The 15,071-nt window shown below is 58.5% G+C and overlaps 2 protein-coding genes and 1 long non-coding RNA gene across 11 annotated transcripts in view; 2 read left to right on the forward strand and 1 right to left on the reverse strand.

Annotated features, from left to right (window-relative positions):
* The window catches only part of TMPRSS9 (transmembrane serine protease 9), a 39,237-nt gene extending 34,023 nt beyond the window's left edge, over positions 1 to 5,214 (forward strand). For all 3 annotated transcript variants that reach the window (XM_073323998.1, XM_073324000.1, XM_073323999.1), the window contains exons 12-14: positions 184 to 449; positions 4,174 to 4,310; positions 4,794 to 5,214. In XM_073323998.1, the coding sequence (XP_073180099.1) occupies positions 184 to 449; positions 4,174 to 4,310; positions 4,794 to 4,955 (565 nt within the window). In that variant the 3' untranslated portion in view covers positions 4,956 to 5,214. The remainder of the gene's footprint in view (positions 1 to 183; positions 450 to 4,173; positions 4,311 to 4,793) is intronic.
* A 3,711-nt stretch (positions 5,215 to 8,925) lies between these two features.
* TIMM13 (translocase of inner mitochondrial membrane 13) lies at positions 8,926 to 11,907 on the reverse strand. Its single transcript, XM_073324003.1, has 3 exons — positions 11,647 to 11,907; positions 11,050 to 11,118; positions 8,926 to 9,206 (listed from the first exon to the last, which is right to left on the reverse strand). Exons 1-3 carry the CDS (start codon positions 11,890 to 11,892, stop codon positions 9,108 to 9,110), a joined length of 414 nt encoding a protein of 137 aa, XP_073180104.1. The 5' UTR covers positions 11,893 to 11,907; the 3' UTR covers positions 8,926 to 9,107.
* The window catches only part of LOC140903155 (uncharacterized), a 31,095-nt gene continuing 27,901 nt past the window's right edge, over positions 11,878 to 15,071 (forward strand). For 4 of the 7 annotated variants that reach the window (XR_012156166.1, XR_012156168.1, XR_012156169.1 and 1 more), the window contains exon 1: positions 11,878 to 12,104. This is a non-coding gene — a long non-coding RNA (uncharacterized lncRNA). Of the gene's footprint in view, positions 12,105 to 12,981; positions 14,935 to 15,071 lie in introns of those variants that run through there. The other 3 variants (XR_012156170.1, XR_012156164.1, XR_012156165.1) reach the window with 1 other exon arrangement.

Genomic DNA, 15,071 nt, shown 5'->3' on the forward strand with positions numbered 1-15,071 from the left:
CTGCCAGCACTGCCTGCTGCTGGGCCTTCACTGAGCTCAGGGCCGGGGCAAACGCTTCCTCGCATGGCTCAGCAAGTGCTGCCATGGCGTATGCCTGCAGGAAGTGCCTGCAGGAAGGCGACCGTTTGCTGGCTGTGCTGAGCCCCCTCCTAAACAGCCCCACTGCTCTCTCCCACCTTGCAGCTACAGTGACCCCAAGATGTGGGTGGGCATTCTGGGGACGCCATTCCTGAGTGGCACGGACGGGAGGGTGGAGAAAATCTTCCGCATCTACAAGCACCCGTTCTACAACGGCTACACACTGGACTACGATGTGGCACTGCTGGAGATGGCCACAGCTGTGCGGTTCACCAGTGCCATCAAGCCCATCTGCCTCCCGGACAATTCCCACATCTTCAGGGATGGGGCACGCTGTTTCATCACAGGTTGGGGTGCCACCAAGGAAGGAGGTATGGTCCCAGGGACCCAGATGGTACTGTGCTGTACACAGGATAAGCCATGGCCCCCTGTGCGTCCAGCCAATACATGAGCCACGCTGCTCCAAACAGGCCACTGTTTGCGCCCTACCCCTCCAGCCAACACCCACACCGCACCGTACCCCGCCAGCCAACACCCACGCTGCCCCCACCGCACCGTACCCCTCCAGCCAACACCCACACCGCACCGTACCCCTCCAGGCAACACCCACACCGCACCGTACCGTACCTCTCCAGCCAACACCCGCGCTGCCCCCACCGCGGCCGTACCCCTCCAGCCAACACCAACACCGCACCGTACCCCTCCAGCCAACACCCACGCTGCCCCCACCGCGGCCGTACCCCTTCAGCCAACACCCACGCTGCCCCCACCGCGGCCGTACCCCTCCAGCCAACACCCACACCGCACCGTACCTCTCCAGCCAACACCCACACCGCACCGTACCCCTCCAGCCAACACCCACGCTGCCCCCACCGCGGCCGTACCCCTTCAGCCAACACCCACGCTGCCCCCACCGCGGCCGTACCCCTCCAGCCAACACCCACACCGCACCGTACCGTACCCCTCCAGCCAACACCCGCGCTGCCCCCACCGTACCGTACCCCTCCAGCCAACACCCACACCACACCGTACCCCTCCAGCCAACACCCGCGCTGCCCCCACCGTACCGTACCCCTCCAGCCAACACCCACACCTCACCGTACCTCTCCAGCCAACACCCACACCGCACTCACCGCACCGTACCCATCCAGTCAACACCCGCACCGCACCGTACCCATCCAGTCAACACCCGCACCGCACCGTACCCATCCAGTCAACACCCGCACCGCACCGTACCCCTCCAGTCAACACCCGCGCTGCCCCCACCGCACCGTACCCCTCCAGCCAACACCCACACCGCACCGTACCCCTCCAGCCAACACCCACACTGCACCGTACCCCTCCAGCCAACACCCACACCGCACCGTACCCCTCCAGCCAACACTGCATCTCTCCAGCCAACACCCGCGCTGCCCCCACCTCTCCAGCCAACACCCGCGCTGCCCCCACTGTACCGTACCCCTCCAGTCAACAGCCGCGCTGCCCCCACCACGGCCATACCCCTCCAGCCAACACCCACACCGCACCATACCCCTCCAGTCAACACCCACACCGCACCGCACCCCTCCAGCCAACACCCACACCGCACCGCACCCCTCCAGCCAACACCCACACCGCACCCCTCCAGCCAACACCCACACCGCACCCCTCCAGCCAACACCCACACCGCACCGCACCCCTCCAGCCAACACCCACACCGCACCGCACCGTACCCCTCCAGTCAACAGCCGCGCTGCCCCCACCGCGGCCGTACCCCTCCAGTCAACACCCACACCGCACCATACCCTTCTAGTCAACACCCACACCGCACCACACCGTACCCCTCCAGCCAACACCCACACCACACCGTACCCCTCCAGCCAACACCCACGCTGCGCCCACCGCGGCCGTACCCCTCCAGCTAACACTCACACCGCACCGTACCCCTCCAGCCAACACCCGCGCTGCCCCCACCGCACCGTACCCCTCCAGCCAACACCCGCGCTGCCCCCACCTCTCCAGCCAACACCCGCACTGCCCCCACCTCTCCAGCCAACACCCGCGCTGCCCCCACCGTGCCGTACCCCTCCAGTCAACACCCGCGCTGCTCCCACCGTACCGTACCCCTCCAGTCAACACCCGCGCTGCCCCCACCGTACCGTACCCCTCCAGCCAACACCCACACCGTACCCCTCCAGCCAACACCCGCGCTGCCCCCACCTCCCAGCCAACACCCGCGCTGCCCCCACCGCGGCCGTACCCCTCCAGCCAACACCCACACCGCGCCGTACCCCTCCAGCCAACACCCGCGCTGCCCCCACCTCTCCAGCCAACACCCGCGCTGCCCCCACCGTGCCATACCCCTCCAGCCAACACCCACACCGTGCCGTACCCCTCCAGCCAACACCCGCGCTGCCCCCACCTCTCCAGCCAACACCCACGCTGCCCCCACTGTACCGTACCCCTCCAGTCAACAGCCGCGCTGTCCCCACCGCGGCCATACCCCTCCAGCCAACACCCACACCGTGCCGTACCCCTCCAGCCAACAACCGCGCTGCCCCCACCGTACCGTACCACTCCAGTCAACACCCACACCACACCGTACCCCTCCAGCCAACATCCGCGCTGCCCCCACCGCGGCCGTACCCCTCCAGCCAACACCCAAACCATGCCGTACCCCTCCAGCCAACACCCACACTGCCCCCACCTCTCCAGCCAACACCCGCGCTGTCCCCACCGTACCGTACCCCTCCAGCCAACACCCATACCGCACCGTACCCCTCCAGCCAACACCCGCGCTGCCCCCACCGTGCCGTACCCCTCCAGCCAACACCCACACCACACCGTACCCCTCCAGCCAACACCCGTGCTGCCCCCACCATGCCATACCCCTCCAGCCAACACCCACACTGCATCTCTCCAGTCAACACCCGCGCTGCCCCCACCTCTCCAGCCAACACCCGTGCTGCCCCCACCGTACCGTACCCCTCCAGCCAACACCCACGCTGCCCCCACCTCTCCAGCCAACACCCGCGCTGCCCCCACAACGGCCGTACCCCTCTAGCCAACACCCACACCGTGCCGTACCCCTCCAGCCAACACCCACACTGCCCCCACCTCTCCAGCCAACACCCGCATTGTCCCCACCGTACCGTACCCCTCCAGTCAACACCCGCGCTGCCCCCACTGCGGCCGTACCCCTCCAGTCAACACCCGCGCTGCCCCCACCGCGGCCGTACCCCTCCAGCCAACACCCACACCGTGCCGTACCCCTCCAGCCAACCCCCACGTTGCCCCCACCACGCCCGTACCCCTCCAGCCAACACCCACACCGTGCCGTACCCCTCCAGCCAACACCCACGTTGCCCCCACCTCTCCAGCCAACACCCGCGCTGTCCCCACAGTACCGTACCCCTCCAGTCAGCACCCGTGCTGCCCCCACCGCGGCCGTACCCCTCCAGCCAACACCTATGCTGCCCTCCATGCCGTACCCCTCCAGCCAACGCCCACGCTGCCCCCACCTCTCCAGCCAACACCCACGCTGCCCCCAGCACGCCATATCCCACCAGCCAACACCCACACCGCGCCATATCCCGCCAGCCAACAGTCATGCTGCCCTCCATGCCATACCCTCCAGCCAACACCCACATTACACCATATCTGTCCAGCCAACACCAACACCCCCTCTAGCTTGTTCCTCTCATATGATACATGCACCCGCACAGTGCAGCCAACATCCATGCCTTCTCCTTACATCTGTGCTCCCACTCACCCTGCTCTGATGCATGCACCATCCCCATTTGGCTGTCGCCTGTGCCATCCCTGATTTCCACACTCCAGCTAAATCATCTGCCCGTGAACACCTGCACCATTCCTATCAACACAACCCATGACTAACAAATCCAGCTGCCCAGTGCATGCCTGCTCTGGCAGGAAGAGAGCCCAGCCTTCCCCAAGAGAGGCCTCACCCGCATGCCACAAGAGCCGGCCCATAGCCTGGGTGCCACATGCTGCAGCCAAGCACCACAGGACACCCCACTCCCTAAACCCCATGCCCCTCTCTCCCCAAATTCCAGGGTCAGGTGCACAGGCTGACAGTGATCTTTGTCTTTGTAGGCATCATGTCCAAGCACCTGCAAAAGGCAGCAGTAAATGTAATTGGCGACCAGGCCTGCAAGAAATTCTACCCCGTTCAGATCAGCAGCAGGATGGTGTGTGCCGGCTTCCCACAGGGCACCATCGACAGCTGCTTGGTGAGCACAGACTGGCCAAGGGAACCCTGGAGCTGGGCCCACAGGGCAGAAACTTCCCTCAGCCCAACCTCTCCCTTGTTGGGCTCCTGCCCTGCTCTCTCACTGACTGCTTGGGATCTCCTCTCCCCGTCTAGTGTCCCTTGGCTGGCCCCTAGCAGCGAGAGTCAGGGGAACACCAGGCAGCCAAGGGGCACTGGGCAGCTGCTGTTCTCCCCCTGCTAACAGCTCTGTGTTTCATTGACAGTCACCATTCCCAGTGCCTCTCTCCCCACAAGAGATCCCTAATCTCAGGCCACAGCCTGTGTATGCAAGCTCATGTGCAGAGCCACCCCAGAAGCAGGGAGTTGAGGGGAGCAGGTCCCCATGGAGCTGGGCTGGGCCCCTGAGGTGACTCTCAGGAATCGGCTGCTGGGAGCAAGAGCATATGTCGAGGATGGCTGGGGTCTCTTGCCCTGACACAGGCTGGTCTCCCTCTTTCCGCAGGGCGATGCAGGTGGCCCCTTGGCCTGCAAGGAACCCTCAGGGCGCTGGTTTTTAGCTGGAATCACAAGCTGGGGCTATGGCTGTGCAAGGCCTTACTTCCCTGGCGTTTACACCAAAGTCACCGCCGTCCGGGGCTGGATCAGGCAGAACCTCAAGCTGTGAAGCTGCATTTTTGTACTCAGGGAAGGAAAGAAGCGTGGGATGGAATGGTTACCAGAGTGCCTGGGGCACTACTTCCTTAGCCCACATACACTCCTTCATACTGCCGAGGGGTGAAGATGGCCCAATGCCAAAGGCAGGTGCAGCTGATGTTCTGCACCAGCTATGGTTCAGCACCAGGGCATGCACTAATCAGAGCTTCGTTGCCTAGAATGGTGCAATTCTAGACAGTGGCTCCTGTAAATAAATATGGCCTGTTTCACCCAAGCCCCTGCAGCGCAGTGTGTGTGAGGGCTAGACGGGCCCCGAACTGCTGGAAACCCAGGCTGCATAGAGTAAAAACCACCCACTATCACCACAGTGGCTGCGGGATCACCAGCTCCGAGTAGGTGATTTATACCCTGGTGCTAATGCAACAAGGCCCTTCCAGAGGGGCCCATGACTGGTGCTTGCACACACGCTCCAGGAGGCGGCTCTAAAGACCCTCTGCCCCTGGGTTTCAGGGCTGGGCTGCTAGCGACAAGAAACCAGACCAAACCCACCTACTGTACCACAGCTTGGATGCCCCTCACTGGCAGAAGCTCCACCCCAGATCTGTACCCATGCCCCAGCCAGCCTCAAGCACCTTGCCAGGGATGGCAGGACTTTGGTATCACAATGTTCAGTATTGCAGTGCCTGACTCACAGGTGCCCTTAGGGGAAAGTCACTCACCTAAGACAGGGATGTTCAACCCTGCGCACTGAGTGGGGAGCTGCCTATGTCAGCCAGTGGGTAATACCAAGTGAATCATAGAATATCAGGGTTGGAAGGGACCTCAGGAGGTCATCTAGTCCAACCCCCCACTCAAAGCAGGACCCATCCCCAATTTTTGCCTCAAATCCCTAAATGGCCCCCTCAAGGATTGAACTCACAACCCTAGGTTTAGCAGGCCAATGCTCAAACCACTGAGCTATCCCCCCCACCAGGATAAGCCCAGCCCCTCCAAGGTAATGTGGCACCTGTCTTCACTTGTCCTTAGCCAGACAGGGCACTCACCTGAGAATGCCACTTCAGCTTTTCCCAGGCAAAGCCACATGGCAAAGCAGCCCACGCCTCCCTTATAGCCCAATGCCCTGGTCTTTGGGCACTCAGCTGGGGTGGGAAACCAGTTTTCAAATCCCTGCTCTTCCTGAGGTGGAGCAAGAACTTGTCTCCCACCTCCCTGGGGAGTGCCCTCACCACACAGCTCTGGCTGGGTTCTCTCTGGCTGCCAAGAGTTAGTTATACAAAGGGAAACAGCTTCAGCAAGAGGTTGAGAGACTCCCACCCAGGAGAATCATTGCCCAGGCAATTAGGGAACTCGCCTGGAAGGCAGGTGAGCCCAGTTCTAAATCCAGCACAGCAAGGATTTGAAAACAGCTGGCCCATATCACAGAGGAGTGCCCAAACACCTGGGCTATTTGGTGTCTTGGGATCAACAGATTCAGCCAGTCTCAAAAATTCCTGAGATGGTCACCCCCTTGGCCAGCTTTTGTGCTCGGAGCACACCTACCAGATCAGGCCCACAGGGGATGGGGGGACACCTAGGTGTGAGTGAGGGGCAGAGCAGCTTGGTGGTGTCAGGACTGAGGTAATTTTGTGCACATCAGCGGCTAGAAATTTAGGCGCCTCCAAGGTGAGGCAGCAGCTGAGTGGGGCGGGGAGGGGGAAGATGGGTTTGAGGATTTCAGGATGCAACCCACCATGAACATCTGGTGCAGAGACAATCCTTCAGCCTACCATGGCCAAAGCGCAGCCCTGCCCATAGAGCTCCCATTAGGTACCATTGTGCTGCATTACAACACAGGCTGGGCCCAGAGTCCTTTCAGATGAGCACAGTATGAGCTAATGCAGCCATTGGTTGGGTGGTCCAGGCATGGCCCCTGCTTAGGGGCTCCTGGACAGGCTCCTGGCTAGGCCCATTGATTTAAAAAGGCCTCCAGGCTGTGGATCTACTATAAGTGCCCACGGCCCTGCCGTGGTGTCAGGGAAGTTGTGAGACTGGTTCCAACCCTTTCTGCCATTAGATGTTATGTTCTAACCTTAGTGCAGCTTAGAAGGCAACTTCAAGCCTTTGCTGAGTTGTTTATGCAGCAATGATTCCCCAGGTCACAATCCAACATCCTTTTGGCTTGGAACTGCCCTAGGATTCTGGGATTGCAATGCTATCTCCTAGCAGAGTGGGTTGGGCTCTGCTGGCCCCAGCAGCTATTAAACATTCCTGGAGGCAGACTCCACCTGCCCACAAATCCTGCTTTGTTCTGGAAAACCCTGTGTTCCTAAGCACAAGACACTGACAAGCCTCAGGCTGCGCACAACTCCATAATGCACCTGTGCAGGACCAGAGAGCAGGACGATCACCCTGAGGCCCAGTGAAGGCCCAGATGTGATTCTGGTCCTATTCAGCATAAGGCTCAGGGAGGCATCTGCTCCATGCACAGCTGTGATCAAGAAAAAGCCCACAGGGTGTTAGGCTGAGCTGATAATAAAATCCCAGGAGTGGCGCAGAGCTCTACCACCGCCTGGCTCTGGATCACAGCAGCACACGGAGTAGAACCTCCGCGAGCACTGCGCTGCAGAGCCCCAGCACTCAGCTCCCCTCACTCTGTTGTTATTTAACTTCCCCCTCAACTGAGCTGGGGCAAAAAGCTGAACAAAACACCTGACATTTTTACAGACAGTTCCTGGGCGTTTGGTCCCTTCTCCTGGTCCACAGGTTCTCAATGACTCAAGGAATAACCAGTCTCAGGGGACCCACTGACTGGGTAAGAGCAAAAGGAGGGCACTGTAGGAGCTGGAAGGACTAGGGCAGCTGTTGGTCCTGCCCTCTGGGGCTTCTGGCTTAGGGCCCCTATGAAACCATCCAACCCTTGGTCAAGTGGTCTAAACCCCAGAGATGGCCCTGAGGGGGCCAGCAGCCATTAGCTGGTCACAGTATTTAATCCAATACTTGGAGCAGAGATTCATCACATCCCAAGTGGGGAAGGGCCCCCACTTCATGGCCCCGAAAAGCAAAGGGCAAAGACTGAAAGTGAAGGGGCATGACAGGGAAAAACAAACAGTAAGAGGCCAGCTGGCAGAGTCAGCTCCTTTAACCTTTGCTCTTCGCAATTCCACGCAGCCCCTCTCTACGCCCCCCCCCAGCAATCCTGGCACTCATTTCCTTGCAGATTTCTTGTCAGGCACCTCAATAATGGAACGAAGCCAGCAGAGGCCATAGAGCCAGGACAAGGTGCACTGGTGACGCAGGAAAGGCCAGCACAGGCTGGCCAGGACAGGCTGCTGGGGGCCTGCAGCTGAGCTCTATGCTGGGACGAAGGTGGAGATTTTTAATTCCAAATCTCTCATTTGGCAGCAACTCTTGGGGTTGCAGCCCACGCGGCTGTATGGCATAGTGCTGCTGCAGGGGCTGGGGCTGATGCACTACCAGACAAGGCAGGCCAGACTATTTCTTGTAACAATCCAACATCCCCATGTATTGAAATCCTCCCACCTGTGGGATACTTGGCAGCAAGCAGTGAGCCCCACACCATTGCCTAACAATTTCCTTGTGAATCCACCAAACCTGCCTGCCCAGCCCAGAGACCAACCTTCCTACTAGAGACACCAAACCCGCAGTCCAGGGGTGGATGTGCACTGCCGATAAGGCTCACGTTCACTTCCTTGGGGAGCGGGACAAGTGGATTGCTCAGCAGCCTTTCAGGAAGGGTTCCCTGCCCCCGTAGCCCTTTCATAGGGCACCCGTCAATGAAAATATTCCCTAGCCAGTCTCTCAGCCCCCTACCCTGGGCCTCAGACTCCACCCAGGGCACTAAGCAAAGCCTACTAGCAGGTGATGGCACTGACAGAATGGGCAGCAGCCACCGCTCTGGCCAGGCACCATCACCCCTCCCTGCTTTGAGCCTGCATTTTGCACTACTCAGACACTGAACTCACGCAGGCTAATAACGGGGAGAGGCTCCATACGTGGCTTTATTGCTCTACCATGATGAAAATGCCAAATTTACCAAATCACAGGGATTTTCACTCCCACCACTTTTCCTTTCATTCTCACGGGGCCACCCTGGCTAGTCCTAGTCACTCTTCCAGAGCAGGGGGCAGTACTGAAGCATGTTGTCAGGGCTGCTGGAAGCCGGTCACATGTTGGCTCTCTCCCTCTGCAGCCGGGAGTTGTACGCTCGTGAGACTGTGTTCCAGGCGTCCATGTACCGGTCCATACACATGGCAATACACTTCTGAAATAGAATAATAATGCTTCTTCACTCTTCATCCCAGACCCAAAGCGTTTTAGCAAGGAGGGCAGAGCTCATTATCCCCAAGTTAGAGATGGGGAATCTGAGTCATGCACAGAGTAGATGACTTGCCCAAGGTCGCCGAGCAGGCAAGTGACAGAGCTAGGAACAGAAGCCAGATCCAGTGCACTATCTGCCACACCAAAGCAAGCACAAAGTTCAGGCAACAGAACATTGCAAGTGCCAGGGCAGCTGGCTAAAGCATGTTACAGGGAGTCCCTGGCCTTCCCTCTCTCCAAGTAACCTTGGGCAAATCATTTCCTTTCTCAGCAGCTTTTCCCATCACACAGATGAGGTATTCACCTTGTAAAGTGCTTTGAGAGCCTCAGGGAGATAGCACAAAGCAGCCCAACTCTGAGAATTCACTCTGGGCAACACTGCAAAGATCAGCAGTTCCCCCTCCCCCAGGCAGGCTACAGAGACTTCTGTTTGCCAGCAGCTGGGAATGGGCAGCAGGGGATGGGATCACTTGATGATTACCTGTTCTGTTCATTGCCTTTAGGGCACCTGGAATTGGCCACTGTTGGAAACCAGGATATTGGGCTTGATGGACCTTTGGTCTGACCCAGTATGAAGGCTCTTCTGTTCTTATGAGACACGTGGCATTACACCAGTGGTTTTCAAACTGTGGGTTGCAACCCAATACTGGGTCGTGGAACGTAAGGCACTGGGTCACGGTGGCTCTAGCCAGCCCTGCCGACTAGGCTGTTAAAAGTCTGGTCAGTGGTGCTGCCCGGCTAAGGCAGACTAGTCCCTACCTGTTCTGACACCACACTGTGCCCTGGAAGCGGCCAGCAGCAGGTCTGGCTCCTAGCTGGGTGGCCATGGGGTCCCGTGCGCTGCCCTTGCTTCCCCTCACGCACTGCCAGGAACTGACCAATGGGAGCGGGGCGGGGACGGACGGAGACATGGTGCTTGCAGATGAGAGCCCCGTGGTGCCACTTGCACGCCTCCGCCTAGGAGCCGGACCTACTGCTAGCTGCTTCCATAGCACAGCACGTTCTGTGGTGCCAGGACAGGCAGGAAGCCTGCCTTAGGACCGCTGCTGACCAAGAGCCACCCAAGAAAAACCTGTGCCCAATCCTCTGCCCCAGACCTGAGCCCCAATCCCGCAAAAACCCAGAACACCTTCCTGCACCCCTCATCCCCAGCTCCACCCCAGAGCCTGCACCCCCAGCACTGACCCAGCCCAACCCCAAAGCCCTCACCCCTGCATCCCAACCCTATGCCCCAGCCCTGAGCCCATCTCACACTGCAAACCCGTCACCCCCAGCTCCACTGGGTCGCCAGAAAAAAGTTTGAAAACCACTGGATTACACCATCCCAGTGCCTGCTGGCACGTTTAAATTAGACACTTCCCCCACTGAAATGAGGTGGGCCGCAGTTTTATCACAGTGAGGCTGTGACCTAGCGAGCCGTGCAGCTGCAGGCATGGCCAGGCCTGGCGCCCAGCAAGGGCTGGGCAGGCACCTCCTGGGGGCTGTGCCCGTGCAGCGGAGAACCACAGGCTCCAGGGCACAGCGGCCACATTCCCGCTGAGCTGGGCCTTCAGGCAGCCTTGGGGGACGCGCGCAAGCAGCGCGGGGCCTCTGAACACGTCCACAGGGCACCGAGAGCCCCGCCACCGGCTCAGGCGCACGGGGCCCAGGCTGCGGGGCTGGAAGACGCGGATGTTCAGGCTCGGGCTAGAGCTCGGGCTCTGTGGCCTTGTGAGGTGGGAGGGTCTCAGCCCGGATGTCTGCACGGCCTGAGTGCGGGGAACCAGCCCTGAGGCGCGGCCCTTCACCTGCTCCGAGTTATCCAGCGAGCTCCCCGGCTTCCCGATGCACTTCCGGAAACACTTGTCGGTCATCCTCTGGGGAGAGCGGAGAGCGTCAGAGCACGGGCCCCAGGCCCTCCCACCCCAGGGCGCCCCAGCCCACGCCCACACCCCGCCCCCCCGGGTGCCCCAGCCCCTCCCCCCCCCAGGGCGCCCCAGCCCACCGCCCGCCCCCCGCCCCCCAGAGCGCCCCAGCCCACGCCCACACCCCGCCCCCCCGGGTGCCCCAGCCCCTCCCCCCCCAGGGCGCCCCAGCCCACCGCCCACACCCCGCCCCCCCGGGTGCCCCAGCCCCTCCCCCCCAGAGCGCCCCAGCCCACCGCCCGCCCCCCGCCCCCCAGAGCGCCCCAGCCCACCGCCCGCCCCCCAGGGCGCCCCAGCCCCCCGCCCGTGCCCCACGCCCCAGCCCCCAGCCCCTCCCACCCCAGAGCGCCCCAGCCCACCGCCCGCGCCCCGCCCCCCAGAGCGCCCCAGCCCCTCCCCCCCCAGGGCGCCCCGCCCGCGCCCGAGCCCCCCAGCCCACCAGAGCGCCCCAGTCCGCCGCCAGGCCCGGCCCCGCCCCACCTGCAGCAGCTCCTGCGCGTTGGCTACGGCGATCTGCACCTTCACCTGCTCCATGATGAGGCCCGGGTCCAGCTTCCCCCCCGCGGCCCCGAACTCGGAGCCGAACCCGCCCTCCATCCCCGCACCGCCGCCTGCCCGCCGTGCCCGCCCGGAACTGAAGAGCCCGCGCGGGGCACCACGGGACGAAGAGGCCGCCGGGCCTACAACTCCCAGCATGCACCGCGCTACGGCTGCCGCCCGCGGCATCACGGGACAGAGGGCGTGGCCTACGCTGCGTCCGGCGGGCAGGAGGTCGCGCGACCCCGAGAGCTTCCCCGGGCGCGGGGCCGGCGCCCCTGACTTCCCGCGCCACAGCGCCCCCTGGCAGCTGCCGCCAGTAGCAAAGGGCTGCGAGAGGTGGCTCCGCGCTCCCAACCGGGGTTCGGGGCCCTGCCCCGGCTGGAGCGGGGCGATTGCAGGTGCCAGTGTTCTTTGGAGGGTTCATCGGGGGACGTTACACGTAATGCTTAGGCCGCCATGAGGCGGGGCGGGGCCAGATGACCTCTCCAGGTCCCTTTTAGTCCTGTGGTTCCATGGCATCTTCTTGTCAGCTGCGCTGCAGGGCTGAGGGAGGCCCCGCCCCAACTCTGCAGTTCCCATGGGAACAAAGTCTGCAGACAGGGCAGGGTAGAGCCGCCTGGTTACCCCTCAGTGTAGGAGTCGGGGAGGGGGATATGCCACTGCTTTGGGGAGCAGCTTGAGATAAGTACCACCCTGAGCCTGCATCTCTGCCCCACCCGATCCCCCTCTGAACCCCCCCAGCCCAGAGCCCCCTCCTGCACCCCAAACTCTTCAGCCTCAGCCAGTCTTCACCCCCCAGCAGAGTCCTCACCCCCCCCACATACTCCAACCCCCTACCCCAGCCCTTCTGCACCCTGAGCCCCATCCCCACACCAGAGCCCTCACTCCCACTCCACCCTCCTGCCCCAGCCCACAGTGCCCTCCCGCATCTTGAACCCCTCATTTCTGGCCCCACCCTGAACCCACACCCCTAGCCAAGAGCCTGTACTGCCTCACACACCCCAACCCTCTATCTCAGCCCAGAGCCCCCTCCCATAATCTGAATCCGCTAGCTCCACCCTCTAGCCCAGAGCCCCCCCCACATCCTGAACTCCTCATTTCTGGCCCCACCCCAGAACCCCCACCCCCAGCCAGAGCCCTCAGCCCCTCCCACACACCAAACCCCTGAGCCAGCCTGCTGAAAACAAGCAAGCCTGTGAGGGTGTGGAAAGTGAGTAACAGAGGGAGGGGGTACGGAGCGAGTGGGGGTGGGGCTTCAGAGGTGGGGGTGGGGGTGGGGAAAGGGTGTTCAATTTTGTGCAAGTAAAAAAGTTGCAACCCTATCCAGGACAATCCTGGAGGATTAGCAACCCTAGGGAGATGAAAGGCACTAAAACTGTTGTCTCTTGTCCTCCAGATCAGGCTAGGGGAGCATCCCACCTGTGTCAAAGATTTGAGACAGAGAACAAAGCAGCCCAGTTTTGTCATCATCCCCATTTTAGATGGGAAACTGAGGCACAGAAAGAAAATATCTTGCAGGCCAGTGGCAGAGCTGAGAATAGACCCAGGTGTCCCATGTCCCATGATCCAACAACTAGGAAATGTTGCTCTGAACAGAAACTAGATTAATTCAGATAGGAGTTGTGATTTGTCAGTCTTCCCACTTATAAATGAGAGAGATTTTTCTAACTCCCGGAGGAAGAATAGTTGATCAGGTAATGCTCATTAAATTCTTTGGGGGTGCCAAGTACTAAGTGTTTACTATAAATAGTAAATGGTAATGGTGAGAAAAGCTGGGCTAATTGTACAGGCAGAGGTCCTCTAAAGGGCCCACACTGCCAGTAAACAATAGTGACACTGAGTAGAGAAAGCAGCCAATAGAAGTGTAAACCAATGCCTAAAACCAGCTGGCTCGGGTGGTCTCAATCACTAGCTGGAAATCTAACTCAGGTTGGTAGTGACCAAAGGCTGCATTAGAACTAGGGCTGTTAATTAACTGCATTTAATTCAAGCAATTAACTCAAAACAAATTAATTTGATTTTTAAAAATTACAATTAATTCCAGTTTTAATTGCACTGTTAAACAATAGAATACCAATTTAAATTTATTATAATCATTTTTGCATGTTTATCTACTTTTTCAAATATATTGATTTCAATTACAACACAGACTACAAAGCATGGAAGGGCGGAAGGGATAGCTCAATGGTTTGAGCCTTGGCCTGCTAAACCCAGGGTTGTGAGCTCAATCCTTGAGGGGGCCATTTAGGGATCTGGGGCAAAAAGTGGGGATTGGTCCTGCTTTGAGAAGGGGGTTGGACTAGATGACCACCTGAGGTCTCTTACAACCCTGATATTCTATGAAAATGTACAGTGTTCACTTTATATTATTACTTTTGATTATTTTTTTTATAGTGCAAATATATGTAATCAAAGGAAATGGTATTTTTCAATTCACCTCAAACCAGTACTGTAGTGCAACTTACAAATGAAGATTTTTTTGTTACATAAGTGCACTTAAAAACAAAACAATGTAAAACCTGCAAGTTTTGAGCCTGCAAGTCCACTCAGTCCTACTTTTTGTTCAGCCAATCTCTAGAACAAACAAGTTTGTTTACATTTAAGGGAGATAATGCTGCTCGCTTATTTATAATGTCACTTGAAAGTGAGAAAAGGCATTCACACAGCACTTTCCAAAATGTAGAAAACACCCAAAAATATTTAAATAAATGGTATTCTATTATTAACAGTGCAATTAAAATTGATCATCACTTTTAAAAAAAAAGGTCACAATTAATTTTTTTAATAGTTTGACAGCCCTAAATAAAACATGAGCTGCCAATGATTCCCCCCTTTTTGGTCATCACAGGAAGCCAATAGAAACAATCCCTCCAGAACAGGGTGGAGACGCTGCACAAAATCCAGTGGGGTCAGGATCTCCTGAAATGAGGGAAAGGGAGGTGGAAGTTTGCACTGCTACTATTGCCCAGGCTCTTTTCTTTGCTTTCCTTAGCAGAATACAGCTATCAGGGTTATAATGCCACTTTGTAAGTGCTAAATTTACTCAAAGTAAAAGAAAACGGAAACCAGATGCCAGAGTAGAAAAGGGCTCATTTATCCCTGCACCACACCGTAGAGGATAACATATTGCACTGATATCCTCTCTTCACTGTTTGTTTACGTGAGGATAACACCAAGTTATGACACACAAGGCAGCCTTTGCATGGGGTTTGTTTTAAACAAAAAAAGGTAAGAGATAAAATTCAAAACATTTATTGGAGAATGTTGTACAAAAAAGTTTCCAGTCAGAAAATGTATATTACAAATCATGGAAAGAGACATCTGGCATGCATATTCTTAAATCAAAAAATTGTGAAATGATAAAG

This window comes from Lepidochelys kempii, chromosome 25, assembly GCF_965140265.1.
Source record: "Lepidochelys kempii isolate rLepKem1 chromosome 25, rLepKem1.hap2, whole genome shotgun sequence".
In the NCBI taxonomy this organism is placed as follows: domain Eukaryota; kingdom Metazoa; phylum Chordata; order Testudines; family Cheloniidae; genus Lepidochelys; species Lepidochelys kempii.